This window comes from Terrapene carolina, unplaced genomic scaffold (genome assembly GCF_002925995.2).
Source record: "Terrapene carolina triunguis isolate 2854851 unplaced genomic scaffold, T_m_triunguis-2.0 Scaffold111, whole genome shotgun sequence".
NCBI lineage: Eukaryota > Metazoa > Chordata > Testudines > Emydidae > Terrapene > Terrapene triunguis.
The window spans coordinates 9324543-9350217 of record NW_020664462.1 but is presented as its reverse complement, the minus strand read 5'-3'; the positions used below and the strand labels follow the sequence as shown (position 1 = coordinate 9350217).

Below are 25675 nucleotides of genomic sequence, written 5' to 3'. Positions count from 1 at the left end.
TCCGTCAGCCAGCCCGTCCTCCTGAAACGTTGTATTTGTTGTCACCTTAAAAGCAGCCTCCACATGCAGCACAACTGGCTCCACAGAGTGTTCGATTTTACAGTGCAGGTTATGGCTGGCATGTCCAGGTTTGCCTCCAGTAAAATTCAATTCAAATTCACAGAATTCACTGGCGTCTAGAAAAGAAAAAATCAGTTTCTTCATAATCATCATCTTTCCCCTCCTCCCCCCTTTAAAACACAAACACACACGGCTAAATCCCCAAAGCCATTAGAAGTCAATGGGACTTCTGCTTTAGATCAGGCCCTTATTTCACAAACATATGTTAACAACATCACACTCTACCATTTCTTTCTTAATGTAAAACTCAACAATTTAAATATTTCTACTAATAATTATTTACAAAGCACAGAAACTTTACCTAACACTCCAGTATGAGGTTCAACTTCAACTATATCACGTACACTGATTTTTCCCCATGTATATTTGATGGATGATTTGCTGTTATTCCACATCTAAACAATTGAAAAATTAATGAGCTAAATAATGCACTCTAAGCTTTCACGGGAGTCTGTAAAATGCCAATATGTTGTCAATTGTGCTGCCTTAGAAACAAGGTATTTCAGTGTTTGCACTGTTTCAATTTTATCTTCAACAGTGAACTCATGTCAAAACCTATCTACTATAAACATGCTAAACTATAAACAGTTTTAGGATCTGACAGGTCTATCTAGTTACTTGTGTGGCCTGTATCACCATAGTACCTGAGCACCTACCCTGAAATGAACCAAGAACAAACAAAAAACATAAAACCCAAGAGTTTAAAGCAACATTGAGGGTTAAAGTTAAACCCAGAAAAGTGAGGATATCCAAAGCTAATGTTAGAATATAGCAATATATGTGCTCCAGTAACATCCATTGTGCCTAGTTACATGCATTGAACAACAATATAAAGTTAGAAGCAAACAAACCTTAAATGCTTTTTTTACATTTACGCCAATAAAGTTTTCTCCGGGGATGATAATGACATATGGTTCCAAAAGGAGTTGAAATGGTTCTGTTGAACCTTTAACTTCTATTTCCAGTGCAATCACATCATCAGTTTTGGATTCTGAATTTCCTAGCATCACCTGCTTTTCTGAGCTGTGTGAGGAAATCATCAGAATTACTGAGCAGATTTTGCATTTATATATGATCTGATCTAATCTAGTGTGATATAGGGGATTGATTTGCCTTTAACTTACACTGGTGTGAATCAGCTGTAACTTTATTAAAGCCATGAAGTAAAACTGGAATGAGAGGCGAATCAGACCCAGGGTATCTAGTGGTTAGAGTAGGACACTGGGAGTATTGAGCACACCTAGCGCCCACTGACTTCAGCTGAAGTTGAAGGTGCTCACCACCTCTGAACATCAGGTGTCTAAAACTGAATACTTAAAAATTAAAGCACCTAAAATTACAGGCCACTTGTGGAATTTTGGACCTTAACCTTTTGCGCCTCAGCTAATAATCATGATAACACCATTCCCTTCCTTATAGAGATGTTGTGAGAATTAATGTTTGTAGAGCACTTTGAGCTCCATTGATGAAAAGTGCAGTACAAATACAGAGTGTTATTGATGCGTGAGCACAGTGTGCACTACAGCTAAACTTTACTACTGCGAATTCCCATAACAGGCCTTTTTTGCAATTGCTCATAATCTTCTCAAACAAACTGTGTTTGAAAGGAAGTTTTCCATGATAGGCCTCAACCCTGGCAATGAATATTTTTTGGCTGATCTTTTTTTGAATTATGCAAATGTGGAAAATATAATCGTTCTTCCCCATATATTCTGATGGGCATCTTTGCAAATAGATAATTCAGAAAAGGGTGAAGGTAGAAAGTTCAAACTTGGCTTGTTGTTTACTAAATCATTAGCAAGAAATAATGTAATATGCAATCCTAAAGTGATTAATCAATAAAGTAAGGAGTCTGAATAAATACAGAGATGGCAATGGCAGTTAAAACCTCTTGGCTGTAGGTCTGAATTCAATCCTGGTTGGTGCATGAAAACTGTAAACATCTGGTGCTGTTCATTGGTCTATATGAAACGAGTTTAGTCATCCCAGTTCAATTTCTAGTGGCAAGTATCCATACCACAAAGACCACTATGACAACTGGCAATAATTGGCAAACTTGTTGATAGGCTCGGCAGAAAGGCCACGGAATGAATGGGCCTGGAGACTGAATTACCTCTTGCCCACATAGGTGGTCCCTCTGGGAAGTATTAAAGCATGTGGAAAAGCCTGCAATGATGCTGTCTGTGCTACTATCTATTCTGTGAATAAATTATTTAGCATTGTCAATCCAGGACCTTTCACAAGCATTACAATCACTAGAGAAATAAACAACCACCAATAAACTTAATGCTAATAATTTAGTTACATTATTATATGTCTGTTGCATGTCAGTACTGCTTTTCAGCTTACCTAGGTGGCTCTGGGATGTCCCTCAGTACAATTTGAATCACACTGTGATAATCTTTCAGCTATATGAAAGAGGACACAACATAAATCAGTTATGCTGAGGTATCCATCACCCCTCCCACAAAATCAAGAACATTTAAAATGGGGAAAAATGGATGCAAAATAATCTATAATTAAAAGGTAAAGGACTACAACTATATTGCATTGTTACAAGAAAAATACTCATTACAGTAGAACCTCAGAGTTACAAACACCTCGGGAATGGAGGTTGTTCGTAATTCTGAAATGTTCGTAACTCTGAACAAAACGTCATGGTTGTTCTTTCAAAAGTTTACAACCGAACATTGACTTAATACAGCTTTGAAACTTTACTATGCAGAAGAAAAATGCTGCTTTTAACCATCTTAATGTAAATGAAACAAGCACAGAAACAGTTTCCTTACCTTGTCAAATCTTTTTTTTAAAACTTTCCCTTTATTTTTTAGTAGTTTACATTTAACACAGTACTGTACAGTATTTTTTGTTTCTGCTGCTGCCTGATTGGATACTTCCGGTTCCAAATGAGGTATGTGTGGTTGACCGGTCAGTTCGTAACTTTGGTGATCGTAACTCTGAGATTCTACTGTAATTCAGACTTTTTCCTTAACATATCTTATCATTTCCCCTGGTATATTACATACTGTAGACAAATATCTGCAAGATTTCCCTAAATCAAGAATAAAATTACTTTAATGCCTTAACAGGTGAAGTATTTGTCTATCTATCCCACTAATATAAAAATTCAGAGGTCATCAAACCCCAAACTGCTTGAAAAAGAAGCACTGTTGTACCTGTTGGCAGTACTAAACTTGAAGATGGCTCCTCTTTTACGCTAATAGTGTGAAGGAATGACATACAGTTGGACCTTAATACTGTAATGTGTTACAAAGAGCTCACTTATTTATAAATACCAGTAATCTGAATAATGTAATATGTGTCATTTTATGTTTTCACTAATGAAATATTATTAATTCAGTTTTCTATTAACCTGTATCAAGATCTTTCTTAAACCACAATAAATTCCACTCCTGTTTAGGCAGTTATGTGATCCTAATCACTATAGTATCGGAGTACCCCCAACTCTGAACCCTGTAATCTGTTTTGATCAAGTCTTTTTAAATATACTAAGCCAATTCTGCTCTGATACCACTGTAAATCCGGAGCATCTCAGATGAAGTTAATGGAGCTGAATCAGTATAAAATTGAGATCAGAATCAGGTTCAATATTTTGCAACCAAAACATATTTTTCTTTAATAACGCCGTAGATTTTTAATATTGTGTGTCACAGCATCACAACAGTTGATTAAACTTAATTCAAAAAGCTCTACTGCAAGGATTTTATGACTTGCATAAAAATACACAGCTGGAATTTATAGGAAATAAGAAATCTCGACGCGTACCTCCTGTGGAGCATAAGTGAGAATAAACTCGTGATCAGCGTGGGGCTGCAGAATTCCCAGGTTAGGATTTAGAGAGAAAGCTGACTCTACATCTAGGTGGTACTTGACCTTTGCAAGGTCCCCAGTTTCTTCAGGCATTAATGGTTGCAGATTAGGCTTCATTATCTGCCAGTAGAAAGGAAGTTCCACATGACTGGAAATAGATTAAGAAACAGAAAAAGACTATAGTACCAAATATTTCGATAGATTTTTTCGGTAAGATCATAGTATAAAATTGTACCACAGTCCACAATATCCTTTTCCTTAAAGATCATAAGAAAATCTCTACTAGTCACAAAACTGATAGAGTTGTGTAGGAAGATTGTTACAGTATAACAATACAAGGAAGCCATGATAAACTATGTAAGTATGGAAGAGCTATTAGCACAAGATGTGGACAAACTGGAGAGAGACCAGAGAAGAGCAACAAAAATCATAAAAGGTTTAGAAAACTTGACCTATGAGGAAATGTTGAAAAACTGGCTGTGTTGAGTCTTGAGAAAAGAAAACCGAGAAGGGACCTGATAACAGTCTTCAGATATGTTAAGGGCTGTTATAAAGAGGACTGTGATCAATAGTTCTCCATGTCCATTGAAGGTAGGACAAGAACTAATGAGCTTAATCTGCTGCAAGGGAGATTGAGGTTAGATAGTAGGAAAAGCTTTCTAACTATAAGAATAGTTAAGTGCTAGAATAAGTTAATAAGGGAGGTTGTGGAATCCCCATCATTGGAGGCTTTTAAGAACAGGTTAGACAAACACCTACCAGGGGTGGTCTAAGTATACTCAATTCTGCCTCAGCACAGGAGGATGGATTAAATGACATTTTAAGATCCCTTCCACCCCTACATTTCTATGATTCTAGCCTTCTTAACCTATAATGAAGTGCAGCATTTAGGTGACAGAAGTAGCCTTTGCTGACAAACTTTTCCCTTTCTGGAATTTCATCCAAAGCCCACTGAAATCAATGGAAACACTCCTATTGACGTCAGTGGGTTTGGACTGTACCACTAGTTATTATGTAGGCAGGTTTCTATATTTAGTTGTAAAATGAGGTCAGGCTTAGACTATGCACTGTTAGCCAATCATGCCAATTAACTAGAATGCAGTCAATAAGAATGTTTGCTTAATTGAGTTGCTTCATGGGGAATTTTGTATAATTTAGTAGGCTTTAAAATCCACTTCACTGTGACATCTAAAACCTCACACTACACAATAGGTATGTCAGGAAGCTGATATTTTAATTTCTGAGTGCAAATGAGGTGAAACTAAAAGAACAAATGCAATTTTTATACTGCCTGGTATGACAGAAACTATAAAACTATTCTTGATAGTCACCTGTTTACTACTGCATTGTATGTGAGTTTGTTTCATAAAGTACAGATTTGTTTCATACAAATGCTTTACAATAAAAATGCAGTGACCATGCCAGTGCAGTTTAAATGTACAGAAAATATGATGCTGGATCCTCAACGGGTGGGAATCACAATAGCAATGGAGCTCTGCCAATTTACCTTAGTTGAGAATCTGACCTGTCGGTTATAATCCAAACACAAAATTCTCTGTCACTTTTCATTTTGTCTGTAAAGTTTCCATGTCAGGTTCTGCACTCCAGTAAAGTCAATACAGTCATTAAGGATTTACATTAATGTAATCAAGGTAAGTATCTGGCTCGTTGATGCTTTGGTTATTTGCAAACCCCTAACTTCAGTTATCAGAGATATTCCACTTCTTCTTCTTCTTATTATTATTATTAGTGTTACTGCAATGCCCAGTGGTCCCAATCAGGATCTGGGTCCCACTGTACTAGGCACAATATAAATGCACTTTAAGATGTGGTCCTTATCCCAAACAGAGTTTATAATTTAATCTATTAGGATGTAGGTGTTTCCACTAAGGACATTTTGTCCCCAACTCCCCCATTTACAAATCTTCTGGGGCTGGGGGGATACAGTATAAAGAGCTGACAATGTATCAAAATATGGCAGCAGATCAGCCATTCAGTCAGGAGTGTGATCTGTGGCTGCCTTTAGCACTCTGATATATATATATATATATATATATATATATAGTGCCCAGGGCTGCTATTGCAAACAAGAATAACATTTATCCATATTGCTGATTAATTGCATGAATATTTCCCAACCCGGGGGATTCTTGCTGTCACAATCTGACAGAATAGTGTAACACATATTAGGTCATAAATCAACACTCTACAGTCCTAACGTGCTATTATAATATTACTAGGAGCTACATACGTAGAATTTCTTATAAGGAGTTTCTTCTCTGTTGTGGCATGTGGATTTTGGGGGTCAAAACATATGAGGTGCTGTGCTGCTATGTCTGTAGGCTCACCAGGGGCTGGGTGGCTTTCTCCACCAGTGACAGATAAAAGCTCTAAAGCTATCAGCTGTCCACTCCCTGCAAGAAAATAAATAAGAATCGCTGTTTACCATATGGCAGTTAAGTTTATTCACACTGCTTGCTTATTTATGACCATACCTATAGCAATAGACACTGCTGATAAATCTGGGTTTTCCTCAACTTTCTGCGCTCCAACATGCTAAGACTACAGTACCTTCATGACATCATTTCACTGCCAATCTACACCAATATATACAGATATTTTCCTTATGAATTTAACACATTTTGGGGTTGCAAGGCCAGCTCATCAGCTAGTACAAACTGATATGATTTGGTGTAAACTGGCATAGTTCCTCTGAAGTCAATTAAGCTATGAGAGTTCAGTTGAGAATCTGACCCCCAATCTTTATCACAGGAAATAACCAATTAAAAAAGAGTTGTATATGAACAACTACAGCAAATAGTAAAAACCTTTGCACTGCTGCAAATTTTTCAATAAAATTATTAGGCAGCCTGGAAATTATATATAATTTCTTAAGTACACCTCTACCCCGATATAACGCTGCCTCGGGAGCCAAAAAATCTTAGCACGTTATAGGTGAAACCGTGTTATATTGAACTTGCTTTGATCTGCTGCAGTGCGCAGCCCTGCCCCCCCGGAGCGCTGCTTTACCGTGTTATATCCAAATTCGTGTTATATCGGGTCGCGTTATAACGGGGTTGAGGTGTATTTACAAGCCCTTGGTAAGAAAAGCATTTAGGTTAAAAATCAAAAGGTTAAATTAGCTTAGCAAACATAACATAATTACCTACATAGCTTAAGACTGGGTATGCACAACACGTTTCAAACCCAAATGCACATCTTTCCCACAAAAACTGGATTTTACAGTTTGTCACCGTATATTACTGATATCATAAATATCAAATCTTGAGTCAATGCAAAATGGTATAAGGCCAATGGAATGAATCACACATTATTTTAAGTTTTCTCCCTTGCTTATTCCCCTCATTGGCCCCCTGATTCATACTGAGAAAGTAGGGCAATCGGCTAGTTATCTTGGGTGCCTGTACACAAACACCAGAAGCTTTGGAAACAAGCAGGAAGAAGTGGAAGTCCTGGCACAGTCAAGGAACTATGATGTGATTGGAATAACAGAGACTTGGTAGGGTAACTCACATAACCACTATCATGGATGGGTATAAACTATTCAGGAAAGACAGTCAGGGGAAAAAGGGTGGAGGAGTTGCACTGTATGTAAGAGAACAGTATGATTGCTCACAGCTCTAGTATGAAACTGGAGAAAAGCCTGTTGAGAGTCTTTGGATTAAGTTTAGAGGCGAGAGCAACAAGGATGATGTCGTGGTGGGTGTCTACTATAAACAGGACCTGCTCCAGGGTTTTTGCTGCCCCAAGCGGCGGGAAAAAAAAAAAATAGCCGCAATTGCGATCGGCAGCACTCCAGAGGCAGCTCCACTGCGCCGTTTTCTTCTTCGGCAGGAATTCGGCGGCAGGTGCTTCTCTCCCAGAGGGATCCGCTGCCGAATTGCCGCCGAACAGCCTGACGTGCCGCCCCTTCCCCTTAGCCGTCCCAAGCACCTGCTTCCTGGGCTGGTGCCTGGAGCCGGCCCTGACTATAGACCACCAGACCAGGAGGATGAGGTCGACAAGGCTTTCTTCGGACAACTAACAGAAGTTTCCAGATCACAGGCCCTGGTTCTCATGGGGGACTTCAATCACCCTGACATCTGCTGGGAGAACATAAGAATGGCCATACTGGGTCAGACCAAAGGTCCACCCAGCCCAATATCCTGTCTGCCGACAGTGGCCAATGCCAGGTGCCCCAGAGGGAGTGAACCTAACAGGTAATGATCAAGTGATCTCTCTCCTGCCTTCCATCTCCACCCTCTGACAAACAGAGGCTAGGGACACCATTCCTTATTCCTGTCTAATAGCCATTAATGGACTTAACCTCCATGAATTTATCAAGTTCTCTTTTAAACCCTGTTATAGTCCTAGCCTTCACAACCTCCACAGGCAAGGAATTCCACAGGTTGACTGTGCACTGTGTGAAGAAGCAATACAGCAGTGCACAGACAATCCAAGAAGTTTTTGGAGAGTGTTGGAGACAACTTCCTGGTGCAAGTACTGGAGGAACCAACTGGGGCCGTGCTCCTCTTGACCTGGTGCTCACAAACAGGGAAGAATTGGTAGGGGAAGTAGAAGTGGGTGGCAACCTGGGCAGCAGTGACCATGAGATGGTCTAGTTCAGGATCCTGACAAAAGGAAGAAAGGAGAGCAGTAGAATACAGACCCTGAACTTCAGAAAAGCAGACTTTGACTCCCTCAGGGAACTGATGGGCAGGATCCCCTGAGAGGCTAATATGAGGAGGAAAGGAATCCAGGAGAGCTGGCTGTATTTTAAAGAAGCCTTATTGAGGGCACAGGAACAAACCATCCTGATGTGCAGAAAGAATAGCAAATATGGCAGGCGACCAGCTTGGCTTAACAGAGAAATCTTCGGTTAGCTTAAACACGAAAAGGAAGCTTACAAGAAGTGGAAACTTGGACAGATGACTAGGGAGGAGTATACAAATATTGCTCGAGCATGCAGGGGTGTAATCAGAAAGGCCAAAGCACAATTCGAGTTGCAGCTAGCAAGGAATGTGAAGGGTAACAAGAAGGGTTTCTACAGGTATGTTAGCAACAAGAAGGTGGTCAAGGAAAGTGTAGGACCCTTACTGAATGGGGGAGGCAACTTAGTGACAGATGATGTGGAAAAAGCTGAAGCACTCAATGCTTTTTTTGCCTTGGTCTTCACAGACAAGGTCAGCCCCCAGACTGCTGCACTGGGCTGCACAGTATGGGGAGGAGGTGAGCAGCCCTCAGGGGTGAAAGAACAGGTTAAGGACTATTTAGAAAAGTTGGACATGCACAAGTCCATGGGGCTGGATGCAATGCATCTGAGGGTGCGGAGGGAGTTGGTTGATGTGCCCATCTGAAAAAACGGTAAAAGGAGAATCTGGGGAACTATAGACTGGTCAGCCTCACCTCAGTCCCCAGAAAAAATCATGGAGTAGGTCCTCAAGGAATCCATTTTGAAGCATTTAGAGGAGAGGAAGATGATCAGAAACAGTCAACGTGGTTTCAACAAGGGCAAGTCATGCCTGACCAACCTGATTGCCTTCTATGATGAGATAACTGGCTCTGTGGATATGGGGAAAGCGATGGACGTGATACACCTTGACTTTAGCAAAGCTTTTGATACAGTCTCCCACAGTATTCTTGCCAGCAAGTTAAAGAAGTACGGGCTGGATGAATGGACTATAAGGTGGATAGAAAGCTGGCTAGATTGTCGGGCTCAACGGGTAGTGATCAATGGCTCGATGTCTAATTGGAAGCCAGTATCAAGGGGAGTGCCCCAGGGTTTGGTCCTTTTCAACATCTTCATTAATCATCTGGATGATGGGATGGATTTTACCCTCAGCAAGTTCACAGATGATACTAAGATACGGGGAGAGGTAGATAAGCTGGAGGATAGGGATAGGGTCCACAGTGACCTAAACAAATTGGAGGATTGGGCCAAAAGAAATCTGATGAGGTTCAACAAGGACAAGCGCAGAGTCCTGCACTTAGGAAGGAAGAATCCCATGCACTGCTACAGGCTGGGGACCGACTGGCTAAGCAGCAGTTCTGCAGAAAAAGATCTGGGGATTACAGTGGACGAGAAACTGGATATGGGTCAACAGAGTGCCTTTGTTGCCAAGAAGGCTAACGGCATATTGAGCTGCATTAGTAGGAGCATTGTCAGCAGATTGAACGAAGTGATTATCCTCCTCTATTCGGCACTGGTGAGGCCACATCTGGAGTACTGCGTCCAGTTTTGGGCCCCCCACTACAGAAATGTTGTGGACAAATTGGAGAGAGTCCAGCGGAGGGCAACGAAAATGATTAGGGGGCTGGGAAACATGACTTATGAGGAGAGGCTGAGGGAACTGGGGTTATTTAGTCTGCAGAAGAGAAGAGTGAGGGGGGATTTGGTAGCAGCCTTCAACTACCTGAAGGGGGGTTCCAAAGAGGATGGAGCTAGGCTGTTCTCAGTGGTGGCAGATGACAGAACAAGGAGCAATGGTCTCAAGTTGCAGTGGGGAAGGTCTAGGTTGGATATTAGGGAACACTATTTCACTAGGAGGGTCGTGAAGCACTGGAATGGGTTACCTAGGGAGGTGGTGGAATCTCCATCCTTAAACGTTTTTAAGGCCCGACTTGACAAAGCCCTGGCTGGGATGATTTAGTTGGTGTTGGTCCTGCTTTGAGCAGGGGATTGGACTAGATGACCTCCTGAGGTCTCTTCCAACCCTAATCTTCTATGATTCTATGATTCATTATAGAACTTTCGCACATAGTTTAAAGGCCAGCGTCACACATCAAGTTAAGAGGTATGTTTCTAATGCAGTTGGGATTCCAAATGTTTCATTTAGTAGGATAATGTAACAATAACAACATACATAGACGTTAACATCTTCAAAATGCTTTGCAAACGCTGATTAAGCCATTGATTTAAAAATGTTTACATCATCTTGTACTTTCAGCTTTATAAAATATCTCAAAACATGTTAGAAACAAACCTGTAACTGTGATGTCATTGATCTGGCAATTATCACAAACAATAGTGAATGTTTGCTTCAGGTTTTCAGGAGAAGATGGGGAAAACACTACCTAAAAGAGAAGATTACACACAATGCAATAGCAGTGCTCATAACTAATTTCACAGAATTCTTAGACTTCTATACAGAGATGTTCATTACAGAAAAACTCTAGCGATCAATTAATCAATTATAAAACCTTACATATTTCATAAAAAGTCTCTAATGTTGAGAGTCTGCTCTCAGTTACTTTGAGTTAAATCAAGAGTAGGTCTTCTGAATTCACTGGTGTTCCACCAATGTAAATGAGGGCAGAATCAAGTCTTAAATATACTACAAAAGAGTGTGGATAGCAATGCAGAGATCACTACCAATGTTATTCACCCATCCCTGTGCATTCTTCAACCAATCAGCACTCTGCAGAAGATCTCTGTGTAATCTGGATCTGAGAAAACGTGAAAGGACAACAAAGAAAACAGTAGTATGAGCAAGATCTATATAATAATTGGAGAGTCCCTCTTCGAAAAGAGCACAACCATCATCCAAAATGGAGCATAAGCGTCTGCAGGCATGCAACAAAGGAATTTATGCTCCAAAAGGAAAGAGGAGGAGAGATTGCCCTACCTTCCCAAGGCAATCTGTGAAGGAAAGTGCTTTCTTGGATTTGACTCTCTCCATTACAGTAAGGGATATACTCCTGTGATCTCAAACTGTTGTTGTCTATGGCTTCAGACAGGATCCCTTGATTAGGGTCAGACTGGGCTTGTCCCCTGGATATGTGAGCAGAGCTGGAAGGGCATAGGAGTCTTCTCCCCTTACAAGCACCCATAATTGCAGTCCCTATGCTCTCAAATGCTACTCACTAGCACCTCCTGGAGTACAAGCCTCCTCAAAGGCATAAAAAGGTGATAGGGCCATGGCACCACTCCCCTCACCACTGTCCACATACATGAAGGAAAGGAGTGTACACGACAGCCTCCTCATGGGTGGCTTAGTGAGTGCATTCTTCCTATGCATGGGAGACCTCCAAGAGGCATGGTGTATGTGCGGGTGATATATGAAAAATTATAAATATGGGCTGGAAATATGTTCTTAAAATATGTTTGGCAGATAGGACTTAAATCATCCTGCCCTAGACAAAGGAATATTGTCGCACCTGCTTGAATGTGTCTCCAATGTAAACTGAGCAAAGAGAAAGATTACAGAAGTATATTTACACAAAAGATAAACAAAGGCATCAAATTAATGAGTGGGGGAGATAACCATTTAACTATCATGATGGTGGTGGAGACTATAAAAATTAGCGTGGCATCAACTCCATGGTGGATACAGGAGGGCTTCTTGACTTTGAAAACAAAGATAAACTTTGAGGATATAAGCAGAGAGAGAAAGCCAATTTGGCACACTTCACCTGAGGAGACAAAGAAATCAAGAGCTTGGGCTCTGTTGGACCTTGCCTAAAGACTGGCCAGCCATGCTGAAAGAACAACTGTGGTGAGAAATCTACTTTGAACAGAAGACTCTAGTTTGTTGAGTTAGGTTTTAGTCTTAGAAGTGTATTTTTACGTTTGTTTATTTGTAACCATTTCTATCTCAATTCCTTACTTGGTATCACTTAAAGATCTGTTCTTTGTTAATAAATAATCTTCTTTTATTACACAACCATCAAAGTGCAGTGTTTCAAACTGAAGAGTAAAATCCTCAGCGAAACTTACAGGTTGGTACTGTGTACTGCCTCTTTAAAGGAGCAGCGACTTGATAAGGTTTTGTTAGTGCTACAGTGAGAGGGGCTGCGCATTGCAGAGGAGATGGTTTTAGGTAGACTTGGGACTGGAAGGGCTGTGGGTGTCACCCTGGAAGGAGTAACCGGGCTGCTGGAAGCCAGGAGGAGGCCATTGTGCTGTAAGCAGGCTGCTGGTGTCAGGACTCTGAGCCAAAGCTGCACAGCACAGAAGCAGCCAAGGCTACAGGGCAGGCAGTGACACAACCCCTAACTGGTCTGCAGGGCCGACCCTACCCGTACTCAAAGTACGCAGCTGCGTAGGGCACCAAGAAATTTGGGGCACCAAAATTCCTGGTGCTCTGCACAGCTGCGTGCTGCTCCAGCCCCTGCTCTGCCTCTTCCCGCCCCAGCCCCACCCCCACTCCACCCCCTCCTCAAAAGCCCCCGCCCCTGCTCTGCCCCAGCCCCGCCCCCACTCCATCCCTTCCCCAAAGCCCCCGCCCCTGCTCCACCCCCACTCCTGAGGACTGCAGCAGGGCTGGGCCTGCACTCCCCAGCCCCAGCCACACCACCAGTGAGTGCTGGGTGGCAGTTCTCCCCTGCCCCCCAAGCCAGCTCCGCCCTCCCCACCCCCCCGGCAGAGGTCTGGGGTCAGCCTCCCCCCCCAACAGAGGTATGGAGCCCCATACTTCCCCCACCTCGGGGGGAGGGGGGGGGCTGCATAGGGCCCCAGAATAGCTAGGGATGGCCCTGCTGGTCTGGGTTTCTAAAATGGCCTATATTGCTCATATATTTGGTAAAGTACAAAATATTAAACACTAATTACTGACCTCTAATAGCATAGCTTGATCTGGACCTAGCTCAAAAACAGCAGGTCGGATCCCAAATGGACCTTGCTCCACAAAACCAATAGTTGCAACAGCCTTGAAGTGAAAAGAATAAAACAAAATAAATTGATCATGTCGGGTTTTTGTAGCCAGCTATTTAGAATAGGTGACATCCTGTGACACAAAGTTTTTTCTTTCCATATAATTCTTCTTCTTTAATAAATCTCAAAGGTAAATACCATTGCTTAATTGAAAGAAAATCCTCACGGTTTTCTGGGTTACCTGGGGGGGAGCAGAGGGCAGGAATGGTGCTGTTGTCACAATCAAGTGGCAGATACAAGGGGCCTTTTTTGAAGTTTACAGAGGAGCATGTATGACCTCAGGCCAACCCTGCTGATTGTCATGGCCCACAAGCTCTTTATACTTTGAGATACCTAAACTGTGTCCAATGGTTCCTCCCAATCTCTTACCCTGAAATTAGGAGGTGGCCATACTTTCTTTGGCATTATACAGAACTTTCCATTACTGGACCCTTCATTTCTGCACACCAATTCTGTCATTTTTACTCCCCCCACAAGGCAGGAACCACAATCGATGATGCGAGGCACTGCAACAAACAATGCAGCAAAGGAAAATACACATGTAGTGAAGGCTAACCGCAGGAAAAATAGTTATTTAATCAATTACTCTTTAAACATGGACTTATTGAATATGAATTATTAAGACTCTAAAGATGCTAAACACTTTAAATGGTTACTTTAAAGGTGTAGCAGTTTGAGCTGTGACTTGCTATAACTCTCCCATATTAAATGATGCTTCCAGCTCCAAGTACTTAAGGATTGTATCAAACTTTGATAACAATAAAGAAGATTTTGTAAAAGAGCTTTGTGCTGGGGGAAAGTAAATCACTGAGGGCTAACAAAAACAGCACATCTTCAGCTGGTATAAATAGGCATAACTCCATGGAGCTATGCAGATTTATGCCAGTTGAGATTGAGATTGAGATTTGAGATGTTACAGGCTGGGCTAGATATTTTCAGAGGAGAGTTTTGCAGTAAACAGCACCCTAGATATTTAATGTTTAACAATCGAGGACATAGCAAATATATAGAATCTGAGCTTGAAAAGTGCCTTCTGATTTTTGGGCCTCTGACTCTGCACCCTGAGAATAACTGTTGGCACAATTTGGCAGATACAAATAATTAAAGGAATATTTTACAGCATTTAAATGCCTATTAATCAGATTATGCATGTAAATCAGACAGTTAGACACCTAAGTGGTATGAAATGCACCTGCAACATTGCTCTACAATCCTTTGGGCCATAAAGTTGGAGACAGTCAAGGCCCTTTGAAAATCAAGGACCTAAAGCTTAACAGAAACTAGTGAGTGCTTGTAGCATATGACCTGACTCTACCTACATGTTAATACAGGAGGTGGTCTCCTAGCTTCTATAGGGATTAGGAGAGAGTATGGTGCTTGCGTTTCCACTAGAATACAATCTTCATAATCAGCTAAATATTCAGGAATAAACTGAATGGTGTACTGGCAGGTCATCCCAGGAGCGACAATTCCACCCTCTCCTGGAAATTTTCCTAGGAAAGAAAATGCAGGTGATTTAAAATTTCAAATACAAAAGTTGTTCTATGATTTCATGACTATATTCTGCCCTTTGAAAGCTGCTCATAGTGAGCTCTTAATATGTGCTCTCTCAGATAATTTGCCATAAATGGTGTGACCAGAAGAGAGCCTGACCCTGCAGTCCTTATACATTCATGGCTCCCTCTGAAGTCAATGGGCAGTAAGGGACTCTTTACATTGATTTCAATGGGCACTGAATCAGGACCTAGATGAGTTTTTGCAGTCTCAGGGCAGATCTACACTACGGCAGGAATTGACGCTCTGAGATCGATCCACTGGCGGTCGATTTAGTGGGTCTAGCAAAGACCCGCCAAATCAACTGCAGATCACTCTCCAGTCGATCCCTGTACTCTGCCCCCAACTAGAAGAGTAAAGTAAGTCGACGGGAGATTTTTTTTCCATCAACCCCCCGTGGTGTAGACCACGTGGTAACTCGACCTAAGGTACGAAGACTCCAGCTACGTTATTCACGTAGCTGGAGTTGCGTAGCGTAGGTCGACTTTTCACAGTAGTGTAGACATAGCCTAGGTCTAGATGTGTTATGCATACCATTTCTTTTGTTTCAATCTGATCTCCCTACATTTCATTTTTAATTAGACCACTAGAGTCTCAGACTTCTGTTGGGAGTTTCATGTAGACTGTCCTAGACAGGTAAGACAACCTCTAACCTCTAAAAAGTGATATGAGACTCTATGGGATTAAGGTTCTGCCCACCTGGATTGCATTGTAGATGGGACATACAAAAAATCAATGTATTATATTTAAGTAGACAAATTAGTTCTTGTACAATTTTGCATCTTCAGAGCTAGTATAGCAACTTACCCAGTCCAATGGCAAAGGCTGAAGTAGACGGAGGGATGACTCTTACATGGCGACACACTGAAGTCATGTTCTGCAGCTCTATAGTCATCTTCATTTAAAAAAGAAAATATAATACCAAATAACACTTATGCACCACTGTTCATATTCATAATACTCTGCAAACAGCAGTGAATTAATTCTCACAACATGCCTAGGAGGTAGGTATTTTGTAGATGGGAAAACTGAACATTTCTGTCAACATCTGAAGTAAAGGACATGTCACCCAAAAGCAACCTGAGGTTGAAAAGGGTCCCACTTGATACTCCTTGGGGGAAGTTCTGCTGATGATTGAAAGAGAGAGGAAAATGAGGCTCATGAGAGTTTAGTTAGCTAGTGGAAGTCTGCGTAGGGGTGGGGGAACTATGAAAGTCATGGAGAGACATCAAGTTTCTCAGAGGTAGAATAAATTCTCTGTAGAGGAAAAAGCTCTTACCTCATAAACCTGACCAACTTCATACTCAGAAAACAAAACAGCGGACGGGGTAGCTAGAAATACAGGAACAGATTGAGGATCACTGAAATAAAATAATGGGAGAGACTTTGAGAAACATTCAGTGAGCTCTTACACTGTCAGTTATTTATCTATGCCTAAGAATGTCCTGATTGCATCCACTGGCATGAACAACAAAAATTACATAAACCTCGTAAGATATTATTTCTGAATGATTATAACCAAGATACACAGGAGAAAATACTGTTCTGGCTAAACTGGTATAAATCCAGAATAACTCCAAAGCAAATCTCTCTGCAGGATCAGGGTCTGAGTCAAGAGTCAAGGTATGTACCTTTCATCAAATGCCACTTTTCTTCCTGTTATCATTCGATCTACCTTCTTCTGATGAAAAATAAGAGATTTTCCTCCATTAAGAGTATTTGGTGGGAAAAAGCGTGGATTCTTCAGGTAATTGTGTCGGTTCTCAAGTCTGGCAAGGTAAACGCGGTCTTGTTCTCTATCCGCTTTGTACATATTATCTTTCCAGACTGATTTGTGAGAGGAGCTAGATTTCTTTGAAACAAACAGAGAATGTGATGCAAAATTCAGTGTCAAATACAGCAGCTTTGGGGGAGTGGAGGGGTTATATAAAATACCTATTCCTGATTACTTAGGCTTTATGTATCAATAAAGAATTTCACCCTCAGCAAACTACTGTATTTTTCTCTTCTCCAACATGGAAAGCAACTACTTACACTAAAATAACAAAGTGCTAGGACTTGCCTCTTTCTACAGGGATAGCAATAAGTCCTAAACTGTTTGACAGGCTAAAAAGAGTGCGTCTCTGAAATATACCTTACTTGATGGTTTCTTAGTCTGATGTCTAGGCTCAGGAGTTGAAGACAGCGTTAAGGTGGATAAAGATACATCTGGCAGACTATCTAATGTTTTCCTCAAGTGTGGGATTTCTGTATGTTTCTGATCCCTTGGACTTGTAGAAATGTGTTGTTTAAAACTAAACGTCTCCTTGATATAGTCAGGCTCTTTATTTCCTGCAGTTCAAAGAAAAGTATTGACATTTTCTGAGCAATAGGGAGAAAAGTATTTATTTTAGAAGCTTACTGTAAGCAGAGAAACATTATTAATAGGGCTGTCGATTAATTGCCGTTAACTCACGCAATTAACTCGAAAAAATTAACCGCGATTAATCGCAGTTTTAATCAAATTGTTACATTTAAATTGGTATTCTATTGTTTTTTAAATATTTTGGGTATTTTTCTACATTTTCATATACATTCTATCCTGTGTTGTAATTGAAATCAAAGTGTATATTATTTTTACAACAAATATTTTCATTGTAAAAATGATAAACAAAAGAAATAGTATTTTTCAGTTCACCTCATACAAGGACTGTAGTGCAGCCTCTTTATTGTGAAAGTGCAACTTACAAATGTACATTTTTTTTGTTACATAACTGCACTCAAAAACAAAACAATGTAAAACTTTAGAGACTGCAAGTCCACTCAGTCCTACTTCTTGTTCAGCCAATCGCTAAGACAAACAAGTTTGTTTACATTTACGGGACATAATGCTGCCTGCTTCTTATTTACGTCACCAGAAAGTGAGAACAGGCATTTGCATGGCATTTTTGTAGCCGGCATTGCAAGATATTTACGCACCGGATATGCTAAACATTCGTATGCCCCTTCATGCTTCGGCCACCATTCCAGAGGACATGCTTCCATGCTGATGACACTTGTTAAAAAAATAATGTGTTAATTAAATTTGTGACTGAACTTTTTGGGGGAGAATTGTATGTCCCCTGCTCTGTTTTACCCACATTCTGCCATATATTTCATGTTATAGCAGTCTCAGATGATGACCCAGCACATGTTGTTTGTTTTAAGAACACTTTCACTGCAGATTTGACAAAACACAAAGAAGGAACCAATGTGAGATTAGCCACAGCACTCGACCCAAGGTTTAAGAATCCAAGTGCCTTCCAAAATCTGAGCGGGATAAAGTGTGCAGCATGCTTTCAGAAGTCTTAAAAGAGCAACACTCTGATGCGGAAACTACAGAACCCGAACCACCAAAAAAGAAAATCAGCTTTCTGCTGGTGGCATCTGACTTACTTAATGAAAATGAGCATGCGTGGGTCCGCACTGCTTTGGATTGTTATCGAGCAGATCCCATCATCAGCATGGATGCATATCCCCTGGAATGGTGGCTGAAGCATGAAGGGACATATGAATCTTTAGTGCAACTGGCATGTAAATATCTTGTTACCCTGGCTACAACAGTGCCACAAGAACGCCTGTTCTCACTTTCAGGTGACAATGTAAACAAGAAGCGGGCAGCATTATATCTCCTGCAAACGTAAACAAACTTGTTTGTCAGAAGCGATTGGCTGAACAAGAAGTAGGACTGAGTGGACTTGCAGGCTCTAAAATTTTACATTGTTTTATTTTTGAACGCAGTTTTTTTGTACATAATTCTACATTTGTAAGTTCAACTTTCATGATAATGAGATTGGACTACAATACTTGTATTAGGTGAACTGAATACTATTTTTTTTTTATATTTCAAATACTTGTAATCAAAAATAAATATAAAGTGAGCACTGTACACTTGGTATTCTGTGTTGTAATTGAAATCAATATATTTGAAAATGTAGAAAACATCCAAAAATATTTAAATAAATAGTATTCAATTATTGTTTAACAGTGCGATTAATCGCGCTACTAATCGTGATTAATTTTTTTAATTGCTTGACAGCCCTAATTATTAATAATACAAGACTGGTCTTGGAGTTAGCAAAACAACTAAATATTTAACTGCTCTAGTGTTTCACCCATATTTACAGTTTATTTTGTTCAAGTAGGTTAATCTGTTTCAATCACAAATCATACTGATAACATTTAGGACAAACTTACAATGATCAAAATATAATAAATAAATAAATAACCTCACCTACCTTGTCTCTCTAATACCCTGGGACCAATACAGTTACAACAACACTGCATTTAACTTCTTTAACATCTTTTATTTGAGGATCTCAAAGTGCTTTAAAAACAGTTAATTAAGCCTTATAACTCCCCTCTGAGGTAGATAAGTTACTATCTCTACTTTACAAATGGCTAAACAGAGTTGATAAAAAAATGGAATTCTCATACTGATGAAATTCCAAGATCTGAAATTTCATATCATCCCTAATTTGGACAAAAAGTAGAAACCACGCATTTTTTTGCAAAATGAAATGTATTGAAATGTTTTGTTTATATATGTCAAAACGATAAAATCAAAGTGGAACATTTCAACTTATTGAAAAAAAGTTTTGATAAAGTAAAAACTAAATATTTTGACATTATCAAAAAAGTTGTGATACTTTCCCATAAAAATTTCAGACAAAATTAATATGTTCCCATACACATTTCAATTTAATCAAATCAGCATTTTAGATGGAAAAACATTGTTAGAAAATTTTTGATCAGCTCTAAAACAAAGGCACAGAGATTAATCAGAACACATTTTTAAAATAAAAACTGTTTTCATTTAAATAATGTATTTATTTCTCTGCTTTGTTTATCACATAAATTCTGCTGCATTAGCTAGTGCAGAAGAACCACAGGGTGAAACTGACCACCACCGATTCAGTGTCTAAAGTGACAGAGCTGAAAAAACTAAACAAACAGCATTGGTTATGAAAAGTAAATTTGATATTTAAAACAAATTGCAGTTTTAATAATGTATTAGTTACACAGAAAGGAGATTTTTTGTAATATATTACAAATGTAATATCTTGACTGTGTCCTTTAAGCTAATTCTTAGTACTTTAAATGTTAGGGCTTGTCTATATAAACACTTAGTTCACAACAAGCTGGGTGAAAATCTACCTCACACTAGCCTGCAGCACACAAAATGTCTACGTGGACCTGGCTGCCATAGGCTAAACGTTCCATCGTCCTCTTTAAGCTATTCCCATTTCAAAGCAGGGTACATTAAAGTGCACTAGAGAACTATTAGCGCACAGCAATATGTTCTACATGGACACTTAGTGCACAGCAGGTTACAGCACAGTAGATATACACCCCAGCTTGCCACGAACTAAGTGTTCATATGGTAAAGCCCTTCGTGTTTCTGCTCATTAGGCAGAAGTACAGAACATTATGCACAGGCTATCCACGTCTAATTCTTCATGTCCTAGAGAGCATTATCAGAAATCCATATTAGTCTCTGCTTTAAAAGTTACCTTTAGGTGCTTTGGTAATGGGTATTCTATCAGTGATGTAATCTTCAGGGCAGATTAAATTATGTTTTTTGAGAAGGTCATTATCCACACACCACCTGAAGGAGGACTTCACTACAATATTAAAAAAAACAAAAACAAACAAAAGATTGGTGTTTTAAGATACACTAACAATGGTCAGTCCACATTTCTGTTGTCTCTCCTTCACATCACTACAATGAAGTATTTTGGAGAGAAATGTGGTCTGTAAACTGAGCACAGAACTTGAATCAAACAACCCCAGAGTTCTAAATTCAGTTCTGATTCGTGGCTCTGGGTGAATCTCTGTGTCAGTTTCCCTGCCTGTAATAACACTTATCAACAGGGCAATTGTGAAGACATTTGTATTAATGATTTTTGTACATCTGTTTATATATGCTTGCAATAAAGTTAAGGTATAGAACCATTAATGGCAGGTTTCAGGCATTGAAAATGACCTGCCCAATTAGTTTCTTATTATGTAAGGTTAATTTTTTTCTTTTTGATTCTCTCCTTGCAGTTTCTCAAAGCTGCTTTTTTAGTATAAGTGGTATTAAACCATGGCATTCATAAAGGCCATGATCAAAAGTTCACTGAAGTCAATGGGAGTCTTTCCATTAACTTAAATGAGCATTGAATTTGGCTCCAGATCCCATAAATGTGTACTGGGATAGGTAACATTCCCAGAAACCTCACCTGGTGGCAATCCAATGTTGTGGAAGTCCTCCCCAACATCTACCTTCAACATGTTCAGAGCCCTTTCTTCTGCTGCTGTTGCTCGAGCTCTTGCCTGAATGATGTGCTTTTCTACCATGTCAACTTCTGTCAGTCGATGGTTATATTCAGTATGAATCTGGCATGTAGATTGGTGAATGTAAATAAATAAATATATTTTTAGCTATCACAAATTATTAATAATGTCAGTACATGTAATAGAAAAATTAATGTTTTCTATTTCTTTCTGAAGGCTTGCTAGAATGTTTTTGCTTTACAAGAATAAACTCTCAGAATAGAATGCATTATTTTCTAACAATTAACTTGTGGTGGGGCTTGAAACATTTACCAGATGCCTATCAGTCAGATCACTAAACTTTATAACCAGAGGCAGATATGATGAAAGGAATTACCAATGAATTCCAGGGGCAATACCCTACTGAGAAGTCTGACCTTCAGCCCCTGCTACTGGAAAGAGGGAAGGTGCTATGCTTGGACCCTGCTTGTGTTCCAGTTACTATATCAGGTATATGATTAAATTTAAAGTGTTCTCTCTCCCCTAGTTACTAGAAAGCTTTTTAATTCACTGATTCAGAGCAGAGATTTGAACCAAGTCTTCCACATCCCAGATGAGTGTCCTAAAGAGCAGGCTATTGACTATTCTTGTCTCTCTCTCTGTCCCTCTTCCCTGATGCCCCAATTCCATTCTGGATCTGAGAAAATTTCAGTTTCAACAAAATTGCATTTATCATCAATTTTTTTTCTACCGGTTTTCAATATCAGCTGTGAAAACGACCAAAGTCTTGTTGATTTCACTCCACAGCTACTCCAACAAGAGAAGTTCTAAGATTACCTGTCTGCAGACTCAGAAAGACTGCACATCTGTTCAGATGTAGGACTAAAAACTGTTGAGATGAGTTCCTGTCTGCATCCTGTAAAACTTGCCCATACCGGTATTGCCCTGGCCTCTTCTTTTGTCATTCAGTGTTGCACGCATTCTAAAGCAATATGCATTTCCTCACCTTTTGGGGGCGAAGCCAGACTTTGAGGCACCTGTTACCCTACTTGGTGTAAACTTTGCTTGTGCCAATCAGAAACGAACACAAACAGGTTTTGGGCCCCGTCCCCTATGACACTTCTATGATGTCATAGTTGGTACTTTTTGGGCCTGCCTGCCATGTGGAGGCAGGGAGAGGAGAAAGAAAAACGAATCCTGTGTATCCTGTGTACACCCGTAACCGAGCCTGATCACCTCGAAGCCTCTCTCTCAGCTCACGTGTTTCAAACAGAGTTTCTACGTTTGCCGGTCGTTATGCGTTGGTTTGTATTTGTAAGTATCAGTTATTACTAATTGCTGCATCTTTGTTTATAAATATTGTTAGTAGATATTTTAGTCATTGTGTGTTTTGTTGATTTCACTCCACAGCTACTCCAACAAGAGAAGTTCTAAGATTACCTGTCTGCAGACTCAGAAAGACTGCACATCTGTTCAGATGTAGGACTAAAAACAACTTTTAAAAACCCTTCAAAACCTGAAAGCTTAAAATCTGCTGTTGAAACTGAGTTGATGGCTCAGTTTCACCCACCTCTAACTTGTAAGTTTTCTGTTCTCCAATAGCAAGCTGGAAAGTGGACTTTGTAAAGCTCTGATTTGCACTGAATATACAGCACATATTGTACCAGTTCCTCAGATGGATAGAGCACCACCCACTTTAAACGAAAATCAAAATAATTTTCTTATAGCATGGTTTATCTTAATGCTAACTACTTCTTTTGGGAAGCATCTTATTTTAAAAGACAAGATGTCAATGTTTGAGGAGAGATCATCCAAACATACTACTCAGATATTGTCAAGAAAAAGCAGACTGCATCGGTACCTTCTGAAGAAACTCAATTAAGGAGAAAAATATAGAATCTGAAATTCATGCTTGTCTGTCTTGCAGTCTGTGCATAGGCGACGCGTTGGGGGGTATGCAGGGTCAAGTGCCACTCCAGATTTCTGCGTGGGCTGCCAGCGTGAGGAAGGAGAGGGGCTCTATCCTTCTCCCGCTGCCCTGTCCCCTGGCACGCTCAGCCTCTGACCCTGTAGCTGGGCCTGGGCGGGGAGCAGAAGGGGCGGAACCAGCCACTTCTCATGCCAGCCGCTCAGGGTCATTGCTCTGTGAGGCACGGTAGCTGCCTGAGAGAGCCTGGCTGGGGAGGCGGCAGGCTGCCCCCCAGCCGGGCCCGGCTGCTGGGGACAGGGGCAGAGTGAGCCAGAATCCCCTCTCCCCCCAGGCACATTTCTGGCTCACTCAGCCCCTCTCCCCTGCAGCCGGGTCCAGGTGGAGGGCAGCCCACTGCCACCACCATCTCCCCAGACAGGCTCTCTCAGGCAGCTGCTGCACTGCACAGAGTCAGCGACCCTCAGTAGCCAGCTTCAGCTGCGTGAGAAATGGCTCCGTCCCGCTCCCCGCCTGGGGCCGGCTGCCAGGGACAGCGGCCAAATGTGCCAGGGAGGGGGGGTAGGCACTTCAGAAGAAGGACAGAGCCCCCCGTGCAGGCAACGTTGGTGGGGCGGGGAGAGTGCAGAGGTCGCTGGCTGGGCACAGGGCTGGCGGGGGGTGGGTAGGGGAAGCACTGAGCAGGGGAGACACATGGTGCAGTCATGTGTCTTTCCGTTTAGATTTGTGCCCCCTCAATATGGGGAGGCACAAGTGATATACGAGTCTGTGAATAGTACAAAGAGATAGATGGTGTCTACAAAATTAAGATCTGTTGCCAAAATCAGAATATCTGTTCGTTTTAAGAGTGATCTCGTCTCCTATCCTTGTTCAGCACCTACTGAAGCAATATGATTAAAAAATACTTTGCACTTCTATAGCTTTTTTCATCATTTTTGTCTCAAAAGCACTTTGCAAACATTAATGAATTATGTATCACAACCCACCAGTGAGGTAGGAAATGGTTATATAAGGATGACTTCACTCCATTTAGCAGCTCCTTAAGAGCACACAGCAATACTACACAACAATTTATTGAAGGCCAGTAAGAAGACTATCACATCCACTTGAAACTGCAGGGAGAATGTAGGGTAAAAGCAGGTTGTGCTTTAGGAACTTTAAAGATAATTGTTTTTTACTTCACATCTGAAAAAACTCCCAGAACAACAGTTAGGAGCATCAGGTGCCTAATACATATTGAGATGAGAGGCTCTATGAGCAAATTTGGTCTCAAGAAGGATGTTTGCCACTAACATTCAAATTGCTCATGAAAATGTCTTTGCGATTCTAGGAAACCATTGAGAAAAAAATTCCTGGGAGGTCTGAATTAACATTGACAAACATTTTGCTAAATCTCAGAACAGCTCTGAAAATTGCCTCTAATCTGTTTTTTGTTTATTTGCTTTACCTTTTGTAGCTCCTCCACAAACTTCTCATGATAGAGATTGTCTCCTCCACGGGACTTGATCAGATTTGTTCCAGTGTCCATCCCTATAACATCTGCAGTATACGTGCTCTTAAAGACGCTAGTCAACAAATGGGAAATGTCCTGAAGGGGAAAAAATTAGGGTGAGAAATTGTTAATCTTTAGAAACAGAGACAGGATTGAGGATGAGGGACATGAATATTAAACCATACATGCAACAGTGATTAAATCAATTTGGTTCCACAGCAGTAGCTTCAGATTACCATGCTTTGGTAAGAAAGGGGACTACTATGTACATAATGTTCTGGATATAGAAGCTCTGTGTATCTATTTGTGCCAAAAAAAGATATAGGCTGTAAAAGCTAATTCCATTCAGATACTCCAGAGAATGGCTGGGTGGGTGGCTAGGTGTGGACTGTCTAGGGCTGGAAGGCTCTGTCTGGGAAGGACTATCTGGAAGGGAAATTGGGGTCTGCCAGAGAGGGGATTTAGGAGGTAGAGGGAGTGTCAGATGGTGGTGGAAAGGGGGGTCCTGTCTGCAGTGGATACTACAGGGGCACAGAAGGGGGGTTCACAGGAAGGTCCAAGAGGGGCATGTCTCTGAGAGGGAGTGTGTGTACAGGGGTGTCTTTCTGGATAGGATGGGGGGGTCTCTCCAAGTGGGGTAAAGAGGCTCCCTGCGGGAGCTCTGAATGGGGTGGGGTGTCCAGGCACAGTAAATAGGCTGCTGGGGGGTGTGTGTGTCTCTCTCTCTTTGTGATTCATAGATCCCTAGCCCAGAAGGGACCATTGTGATCATCTTGTTTGACTTCCTGTATATCACAGGCCATAGAAATCCACCCCCCCCCCC

General features: G+C 40.9%; 1 protein-coding gene across 1 annotated transcript in view; it reads right to left on the bottom strand.

Moving 5' to 3' along the window:
* DLEC1 (DLEC1 cilia and flagella associated protein) overlaps positions 1-24881 on the bottom strand; it is a 54550-nt gene extending 29669 nt beyond the window's left edge. The window contains exons 1-17 of the mRNA XM_026652061.1: positions 24808-24881; positions 21400-21556; positions 20689-20799; positions 17292-17488; positions 16833-17009; positions 16437-16541; positions 15965-16052; positions 14923-15096; positions 13973-14109; positions 13502-13598; positions 10931-11021; positions 6203-6361; positions 3907-4099; positions 2470-2528; positions 972-1143; positions 422-515; positions 46-176 (exon numbers count right to left, since the gene is read on the bottom strand). Coding sequence (XP_026507846.1) covers positions 46-176; positions 422-515; positions 972-1143; positions 2470-2528; positions 3907-4099; positions 6203-6361; positions 10931-11021; positions 13502-13598; positions 13973-14109; positions 14923-15096; positions 15965-16052; positions 16437-16541; positions 16833-17009; positions 17292-17488; positions 20689-20799; positions 21400-21517 — 2103 coding nt within the window. The 5' untranslated portion in view covers positions 21518-21556; positions 24808-24881. The remainder of the gene's footprint in view (positions 1-45; positions 177-421; positions 516-971; positions 1144-2469; positions 2529-3906; positions 4100-6202; positions 6362-10930; positions 11022-13501; positions 13599-13972; positions 14110-14922; positions 15097-15964; positions 16053-16436; positions 16542-16832; positions 17010-17291; positions 17489-20688; positions 20800-21399; positions 21557-24807) is intronic.
* Between the last annotated feature and the right edge of the window lie 794 nt (positions 24882-25675).